The 9,121-nt window shown below is 46.4% G+C and overlaps 1 protein-coding gene across 3 annotated transcripts; it reads right to left on the bottom strand.

Moving 5' to 3' along the window:
* Positions 1-447: 447 nt before the first annotated feature.
* Positions 448-5,940, bottom strand: LOC142216675 (sulfotransferase 1C2-like). Of its 3 annotated transcripts, none has more exons than XM_075284690.1 (7): positions 5,762-5,940; positions 2,998-3,123; positions 2,809-2,906; positions 2,308-2,434; positions 1,141-1,235; positions 881-1,061; positions 448-578 (listed from the first exon to the last, which is right to left on the bottom strand). In XM_075284690.1, the coding sequence occupies exons 1-7, from the start codon at positions 5,931-5,933 to the stop codon at positions 466-468; spliced, it is 912 nt and encodes a 303-aa protein (XP_075140791.1). In that variant the 5' UTR covers positions 5,934-5,940; the 3' UTR covers positions 448-465. The 3 variants fall into 3 exon arrangements, with proteins under 3 accessions (XP_075140791.1, XP_075140792.1, XP_075140794.1); XM_075284691.1 differs by having other exon boundaries at positions 2,809-2,903; XM_075284693.1 differs by lacking the exons at positions 2,308-2,434; positions 2,809-2,906.
* Between the last annotated feature and the right edge of the window lie 3,181 nt (positions 5,941-9,121).

The raw sequence follows: 9,121 nt of genomic DNA, 5'->3' as shown, positions 1-9,121 counted from the left end.
AGATACTTCGTTGAATTACAGGGGAGTACAGAGTGTACTGCGTATGCTCGCGTAAGCGGCCACAAAAAAATGGCCGCCGGCATTTGCAGTCAGCTCTGCGTGAGGCCCGATGGCAGAGCCGACTGCACAGGCATTGAAATGTGACCCCAGCTGGAAGACGACGAGTGAAGAGGCGGTTGCTGAAGAAGATGGAGGCGTCACTGGAGAGAGTTCTCTTGCAGTATTGGGGACACCCCCAGTGCTGTTTGAGCGCTGAGGCCCGCCCCCAGTGCTGTGAGAGAACTCATTTGTATACTGACAAAAACCAGGATTTTAACCGAACGGCGGCTTCTATAGGTAGGACAAGAATAGCCTTTCTTAAGACTATTCTGATGTGTTAATGAGAAAAAAAAAATGTTTTAATGGTAGAATCTCTTTCATACACAATATAACAAACGTGTGTCAGAGCAGCCATTTTAGTTTGTCTCATAGCTCGGTGCGGAAGTTGAGCCCGCTCCCCTCCATCCTCTTCTTGTATTCTTCATCGAATATTGTATTTTGGGTCACCAAGAAATGATTCTTCCAGTCACCAACTATACCTGTCATGAAAATGGACACAATGAGGGGTTAATAATGAGTAATTAAAAATATATCCCATCACAAATAAAATGCTATAATCCTTGTCCATGTAAAAAGCGGGGACGCTCAGTCACAGATACTGATGGTGGGCAATACCGTTCCTATAGGGGTTATCACAGGCTGTAACTGTAATACATGTATAGACTGTTACACATATACATCCTCATGTGTACATTACTGTGGAGGATGTGGCGGGGTATATGTCAGTCTATACTGATGTTCTGGCATTAGGTTCATGAACGTTGGCATTTTAGATTCTCACCTTTCCTTATGAAGGACGAGACGGACTGGTCAAATACAAATGATGGCAGGATGCTGCAATTGGTCATTGGGTTCTCCTTCATGGCATTGAATGACGTGTGGTGTTGAATAATATCCAGAACTTCTTCGGTCAACTCCTTGCCTAGAAACTTTGATATTTTTCTTATTTCTCTCCTTGGGTCCTGGTGACACAAATTGTAGGAAAATATAAGACGCTGAGCTGATTGTTCATGTTCGTTATGTGGAAGTCACTGTCCTCACCTCGATCATGTCTTCATAGAAGACATAGAGAATCTGGTGTTCGTCTTTTGCTTTCCACCATCCGATGACATGGTCAAACCAACTTCCCCAAGGAACTGAAAGAAGGGAACAAAATTAGGAACAGGAACATGGTGAGGAAAGGCTAAGGAAGGAGTTGCGAAAGAATGAAGAATAAGGAGGGCAAATTATGAGGGTAAGATGAGGAACTGCTCAGGATCATGGATAGGAAGTAGTGAAAAACAGGGTGAGGAAATAAGAAGAGATATGGTGAAGAAGTAATGAGAAACAATGTGAGAAACAGTGAGGAAGATGGTGAGGAAACAGTGGGGAATATCGTAAGGAAATGCTGAGAAATATGGTGAGGAGACAGTGAGGAAACAATGAGGACCATAGTAAGAAAATGTTGAGGAATGTGGTGAGGAAACAGTAAGGAACATGATGAGGAAACGGTGAGGAAACGGTGAGGAATATGGTGAAGAAACAGTGAGGAAGATGGTGAGGAAACAGTAAGGGATATCATAAGGAAATGCTGAGAAATATGGTGAGGAGAAAGTGAGGAACATGGTGAGGAAACAATGAGAACCATAGTAAGTAAATGTTGAGGAACATGGTGAGGAAACAGTAAGGATCATTGAAGAAGTAGTGAGGAAACTTAGAAATGTAAGCTGCATATAGGAAAATTGGAAACACTGAGGAATATGGAAGGGAATGATAAAGAATTTGAGAAAACAGTAAAGAACATGGTGAAGAAATGAGGAGGAATATTGTTATGAAAGACTGGGGAACATGGTGAAGAAATGATGAGGAAACATGAAGGAACATGGTGAAAAAATATGGAGAACATGTTGAGGAAAGAATAAGAAATATAGTGAGTAAAAAGATTGAGGAATATGGTGAATTAACTATTGAGCAAAACAAAGATGGTTGGTAAGCAGTTAGAAGGTGGTGAATATGGAATGAAGAAAGTAATAAGAAAACGGTAAGCAGAGGCCGAGGAACACGATGACGAAAGGCTGAGGAACACGATGACGAAAGGCTGAGACTGTGAGGAAAATATGGTGAGGAAACAACAAAGCACTGTATATGGTTAGGACTTAGGACCTCGGTGACTAAGTGAGAAAACATGGTGGAAAAGCCTGAAGAACAAGTTGAAATTCTTTTTCTCACCATTTCCAGCCGTGAATGCTGAGAAGTATTCATTCCAGGTCCCAGGATCTGGCAGACTCTTGTTCATCCTCTGGAAGTAGAAATAGGACACCATGCAGTCTTTGGCGTTTCGAGCTACATAAATTACCTGTGAGAAGGAGAAAAAAAAACATAAGTTAGAGACCAGGACAAAACATTGTCCAAAGACGACATTTTTAGGCCATCTTTTGGGCTTCCCATTAGAACTAGAAGATACGCAAGATGAATCATGGCATCACTTATGATGGTGGATGTTGGAGGTCACCTCAATGTAGTTGGACAATTTATGAACTAATATGATATGATATGATACCGTTTTAACCCTTTACTCTGACCACATGGACATTGAGAAGGCTCGAGGTCACGTGGATGATGATCTAGGATAGAGAACCTCCTACAAATCTTGTTAGAGTGTGCTTTATATTTTCAGACAGAGATATCTCAATTTGAGGAGTTCCACTTGTTCAGTATTTTTATGTTCACCTTGACATTCTTCTCCCAAAAAGATGGTGGCATAAGCTGTATTGGAAAATGAGTTTTTATGATGCGCGGTGACTCCATGGCATCAGCGGAGTCCACTCCTAAAACAGATAGAGATCAGACAGAGATGACATCTTTGTTACAGTAGAACATTATTGCTACTAATAGTTGTAGGTCAGAGGTCTCCTATACCTGACTTCATTGGCTTTGCATTTAGGTCTATGAAGGGCACCTTGACAAAGCACGGAGCCCGCATGCTCTTCTCTACGTCTCCGTTTAGCATTATTAGGTCCACAATCTCCTGCATCCATGTAGTCCCTGTAAAAACACAAACACTTCAGCATTTCCCCTTTAAATCTTAAAGTGACAGTAACTAGAGTATAATTCCCTAATTTTTAGTCTTCCTAGAAATTTTTAAGTAGGTTATTTGAGTGAAACCCACCAATGGCTGCCATGAGAGTACTCTCAGTGAAAGGCATACATCATGTCATATTACTATGTATGGTACCGTCCCTTTAAATATCTTACAAGGCTCTTGCAGTGTGCTGGGGTGTGACCGGGTACAGCTGGCACTGCTGGTAATGGAGTAGCAATGAGGTAACTGGTTGGATTTTCTTCTCTGAACCCATTATTAAGATACCGTCACCCGTATCAGGTTCCTTAGAGCTTCATCTGAGATTGTATAAAACCACAATGAGGGGGAGGGGCAGATAGTTTACTAAGGATTACAGGACTATACCCAATTACAATACGTTTGATATACAACACCCTATACTGTGACATCACTGTGTATTATCCCTGTACTGTGACATCACTGTGTATTATCCCTATACTGTGACATCACTGTGCATATTATCCTAGTATTATCCTGCACTAATACAGAACACCAGTGACTGTCTCTCTGCTGTCTCTAATATCATGTCCTCACTCTATCTGAAACTAAATCTCTCTAAGACTGAACTACTACTGTTTCCACCATCTAATAGATCTGTCCCTGATATATCCATTGCAGTCTCAGGCCTTACTATAACTCCTAGGCAGTATGCCCGCTGCCTCGGGGTCATGTTTGACGCAGACCTTTCCTTCACCCCTCATATTAAATCAATCGCACGATCGTGTCATCTCCACCTCAAAAACATCTCCAGAATACGCCCTTTCCTTACCATAGATATATTAAAGACACTTATTGTCTCTCTGATTCATTCTCACCTTGACTACTGTAACTCCGTACTAATCGGTCTTCCCCTCTAAACTAAACTCTCCCCTCTACAATCTATTCTGAATGCAGCGGCCAGGCTCATCTATCAGTCTAGACGCTACAGCGATGCCTCTGGTCTGTGCCAGTCGCTACATTGGCTGCCTATTCATTATAGAATAAAATATAAAGTTATCACCCTCATCCACAAGGCTCTCCATAATGCCGCACCTCCATACATCTCCTCCCTCATCTCTGTCTACCGCCCAACCCGTGTTCTCCGTTCACTCAATGACCTAACACTTACATCCTCTATTATCAGAACCTCCCACGCTCGTATACAAGACTACTCACGAGCTGCACCACTTCTCTGGAATGCTCTACCCCGGACAATCAGTTTAACTCCCAATTTCTATAGCTTCAAACGCAAACTAAAGACACATCTTATCAGACAGGCCTATCACAAATCCTAACATAAACCCTTCCGTACTATAATTAGAATCCCCAAAATGTAACCTTCCTCTGTCCCCGCTCCCACATTTCCCCACATGATATGAGGCCTTTTCAGGCTAACTTTATATGTCCAAGCTCCATCCACATGTTACAGGACACGACTAGTGACGGCTCCTACAGTTTTATGTTTGTGTAATGACAGTCACCTCTATTACAGAATTGTCTGACCACTGTATAAGCAATGCCGCCCCTGCTACCTCTTGTGTCACCCTCTCTACCTCATAGATTGTAAGCTCTTGCGAGCAGGGCCCTCAGTCCCATTGTATGAAGTGACTATTTCTTTGTTAGGTATCTTTCTGTCTGTATTTGTACCCTACAAATTGTACAGCGCTGCGGAATATGTTGGCGCTATATAAATAAAATTTATTATTATTACTACATGTGTGATATAGTTTGCCAATGGCATACATAAGACAGTGGCAGGGCCTATGAATGTTATGGAGGGGGTGCAGCACTGAATTGCTTCCCCTGCAGGCTGCCTGCTCACATTTTTATATAGCCCTCATTGACGCCAATATCAGCTGTGTATGTATATATATATACCCACACCTTTGCATTGTGTTCCCCTTAGTATTGACAGCAACCAGAGTGATATAAATTAGCATAATACTGGTTTAGCAGGACGGGGCTCATTCTGTGCATCCCCCCCCCACCCCCAATACTGGTGTAGCAGGACGGGGATCATTCTGTGCATCCCCCCCCCACCCCCAATACTGGTGTAGCAGGACGGGGATCATTCTGTGCATCCCCCCCCCCACCCCCAATACTGGTGTAGCAGGACGGGGATCATTCTGTGCATCCCCCCCCCCCACCCCCAATACTGGTGTAGCAGGACGGGGCTCATTCTGTGCATCCCCCCCCCCCCACCCCCAATACTGGTGTAGCAGGACGGGGATCATTCTGTGCATCCCCCCCCCACCCACCCCCAATACTGGTGTAGCAGGACGGGGATCATTCTGTGCATCCCCCCCCCCCACCCACCCCCAATACTGGTGTAGCAGGACGGGGCTCATTCTGTGCATCCCCCCCCCACCCGCCCCCAATACTGGTGTAGCAGGACGGGGCTCATTCTGTGCATCCCCCACCCCCACCCCCAATACTGGTGTAGCAGGACGGGGCTCATTCTGTGCATCCCCCCCCCACCCACCCCCAATACTGGTGTAGCAGGACGGGGCTCATTCTGTGCATCTCCCCCCCCCACACACACACCCGTCTGAGTACACTTGTGTTGTCAGGACCCTCACTCACCCGCTTTAGGATAGGTAGCGATCAGGATATCGTCTTCCCGTGCTTGGAAGTTGCAGATCTTCTCCCAGATCTCAATAGTGCTTTCGGGCAGCATGATACCCTGGATCTCCCCCATTTTAATGTTTATGTTCTTCATCTCCTCTTCTATTTTCTCCAATAATTTTGGATCCATCCTGGGGTCGCGGAGTGGGTTTAGTTGTTTTTTTTATAAAACGTTCCTGGGACTGGTGATCCAAGTGATAGGTGTAATGACCTGCCAGAAATGACTGTGGCGTCCTCTCCTACCTGCTGGTGGTCTCCTCCTTGCTCCTGTTCCACTTTCGTTGCAGTAATTCTACTTGTCTGGAATGTCATTCTAGTTTCTCACCTCCTGTTCCCTCCTAATTTTGGCCCCCTCTGTAGCTCCGCCCAGGACTGCACACTCAGCCCCTCCCATTCTTGCCAAATTCTTGGCCTTGCCCTTATCCAGTCCTGAGCCTGCCATAGCACTTTGTGTTTGTTACCTGCCTGTCTCCTGAGTTACACCCAAAGCTGCAGCCCTATTTCTTTCTTATTTATATTAATAGATGGCCAATTTCACCCAGCTTTCCCAGATACAGATATCACTAAGGACCAGCCAGTAATCTAACTATGCTCCGGGTGAAAGCTGGAATGGAAGGGGTTAACACTTTATACAATGGTCCCATAAGCTGTATATGGGCTGTAGGTATTTCAGGAGTTGCTGATGTCAGTGAGGCATGAGGCACCGGGTACCTCGCTCTTATCACAGTGTATTACAGGTTACTACTCCCTATTTATATGCAGAAACCTTCCACCCCTATCCTGGTCCTAAAACCTAATCCTGCTCACAGCTGAGGGATTATGTCAGTCTTTAGGGAGAGACCACCTTCTCAGGTGTGTGGAGACTTATACAGCCATAGTTGCTCCACTGCAAGGGAACATGGGAAGAATATGCAAATCTGTCTCCCAAGATGTAAACAGGGAGACAGTGCCTCTGTTATGCTGCCCTCTATTGGGAAGCACCCTGAACATCATGCCCGACTTTCCCAGAAGTCTTCACTGCATAATGCGGGGTTATAACCAAATCAATTTCTCAGCTACGGCACTGATGAAAAATTGATTATGCAGTAAAGACTTCTGGAAAAGTTGGGCATGATGTTCAGGGTGCTTCCCAATAGAGGGCAGCATAACAGAGGCACTGTCTCCCTGTTTACATCTTGGGAGACAGATTTGCATATTCTTCCCAAGCTGAGGGATTTGTATAAACTCTCTGTCAGGGCCCATTCACATCTGTGTTCAGGTTTCCGTTCCGGGAGTCCGCTTGGGGACCCCTGAACAGAAACCTATACGCATTATAAAGTGGTTACCTGGGAAAACACGCGGACCCCATAGACTATAATGGGGTCCGTGTGGTTTTTGCTTGGAAATATGTGGAGAGAAAAGTCTCTCCACGTTTCAAGCGGAAACCACATGGACCCCATTATAATCTAAGGGGTCTGCGGGTTTCCTTAGGTAACTGCTTATTAGTGTGTATAGGTTTCCATTCGGGGGTCCCTGAGAGGACCCCTAGAATGGAAACCTGAACACAGATGCATATGTTCCAACCGTCCCAGATTCTGCTGGACATTCCCAGATTCAGGGTCATGTCCTGCAATCCCGTTCGGCGGGATGTATGCCCTGGTTGCAACTCATCTGCGTCCTACAGAGGGGGTCAAAATTAGGAGGGAACAGCAGGTGAGAAACTAGAATGACATTCCAGACAAGTAGAATTACTACAACGAACGTGGAACAGGAGCAAGGAGGAGACCACCAGCAGGTAGGAGAGGACGCCGCAGTCATTTCTGGCAGGTCATTACACCTATCACTTGGATCACCAGTCCCAGGAACGTTTTATAAAAAAAAAAAACCAACTAAACTCACTCCGTGAAGTTGTGCTCTGACTCTGGGTGCAATGTGATGATCGAGGGGATCGAGGAACTGACGACAAATTGAGGAGGAACAGTAACCTGGGTGCAGAGATGGAAGGGGGACATTATACTGGGGGCAGAGATGGAAGGGGGACATTATACTGGGGCAGAGATGGAGGGGGAACATTATACTGGGGGCAGAGATGGAGGGGGGACATTATACTGGGGGCAGAGATGGAGGGGGGACATTATACTGGGGGCAGAGATGGAGGGGGGACATTATACTGGGGGCAGAGATGGAAGGGGGACATTATACTGGGGGCAGAGATGGAAGGGGGACATTATACTGGGGCAGAGATGGAGGGGGAACATTATACTGGGGGCAGAGATGGAGGGGGGACATTATACTGGGGGCAGAGATGGAGGGGGGACATTATACTGGCGGCAGAGATGGAGGGAGGACATTATACTGGGGGCAGAGATGGAGGGGGGACATTATACTGGGGGCAGAGATGGAGGGGGGACATTATACTGGGGGCAGAGATGGAGGGAGGACATTATACTGGGTGCAGAGATGGAAGGGGGACATTATACTGGGGGCAGAGATGGAGGGAGGACATTATACTGGGGGCAGAGATGGAGGGAGGACATTATACTGGGGGCAGAGATGGAGGGAGGACATTATACTGGGGGCAGAGATGGAGGGGGGACATTATACTGGGGGCAGAGATGGAAGGGGGACATTATACTGGGGCAGAGATGGAGGGGGAACATTATACTGGGGGCAGAGATGGAAGGGGGACATTATACTGGGGGCAGAGATGGAGGGAGGACATTATACTGGGGGCAGAGATGGAGGGGGGACATTATACTGGGGGCAGAGGTGGAAGGGGGACATTATACTGGGGGCAGAGATGGAGGGGGGACATTATACTGGGGGCAGAGATGGAAGGGGGACATTATACTGGGGGCAGAGATGGAAGGGGGACATTATACTGGGGGCAGAGATGGAGGGGGGACATTATACTGGGGGTAGACAAAGGGAGACATTAAGCTAGGGGGATTATAAGGGACATTATAATGGGGACAACTGGACGGGGATATTAAACAATGGGGGTCACTGGAGGAGGGCATTAAAGTGTGAGAGTAGCTGGAGGGGGACCTGTCTGCCTCTAGTTGCCCCCAGTTTAATGTCTCCCTCCAGCTGCCATTAATCTATTGCCCCCTCCTACTACCCCCACTGCTAATGTCCCCCTCCAGCTGCCCCAGTTTCATGTCCCCTCTAGTTCTCCTCAGTTTACACTGGGGCACCAGGAAAGGGCCTTAATACTGAGGGGCAGTTGGAGGGGACATTACAATGTGGGGCCATATAATGTACAGGTGACTGTAGGAGGATTATACTGTGTAGGGGAACATGAAAAATGAATGAGAATAGGCGGAGTCAATGAAACAG

Source organism: Leptodactylus fuscus, chromosome 8 (genome assembly GCF_031893055.1).
Source record: "Leptodactylus fuscus isolate aLepFus1 chromosome 8, aLepFus1.hap2, whole genome shotgun sequence".
NCBI lineage: Eukaryota > Metazoa > Chordata > Amphibia > Anura > Leptodactylidae > Leptodactylus > Leptodactylus fuscus.
The sequence above is the reverse complement of the archived record's forward strand: the minus strand, read 5'-3'. Positions and strand labels throughout refer to the sequence as shown.

What these genes read in the sequence shown, in the direction of transcription:
- LOC142216675 (XM_075284690.1), bottom strand. Translation starts at nt 5,933, where the DNA reads ATGGATCCAAAATTATTGGAGAAAATAGAAGAGGAGATGAAGAACATA. An exon ending in TTTGGGAGAAGAATGTCAAG is followed by an intron (nt 2,435 to 2,808) that starts GTGAACATAAAA and finishes TCCTTCTCACAG; the next exon opens with GTAATTTATGTAGCTCGAAA. An exon ending in CTCGTCCTTCATAAGGAAAG is followed by an intron (nt 579 to 880) that starts GTGAGAATCTAA and finishes TTTTCATGACAG; the next exon opens with GTATAGTTGGTGACTGGAAG.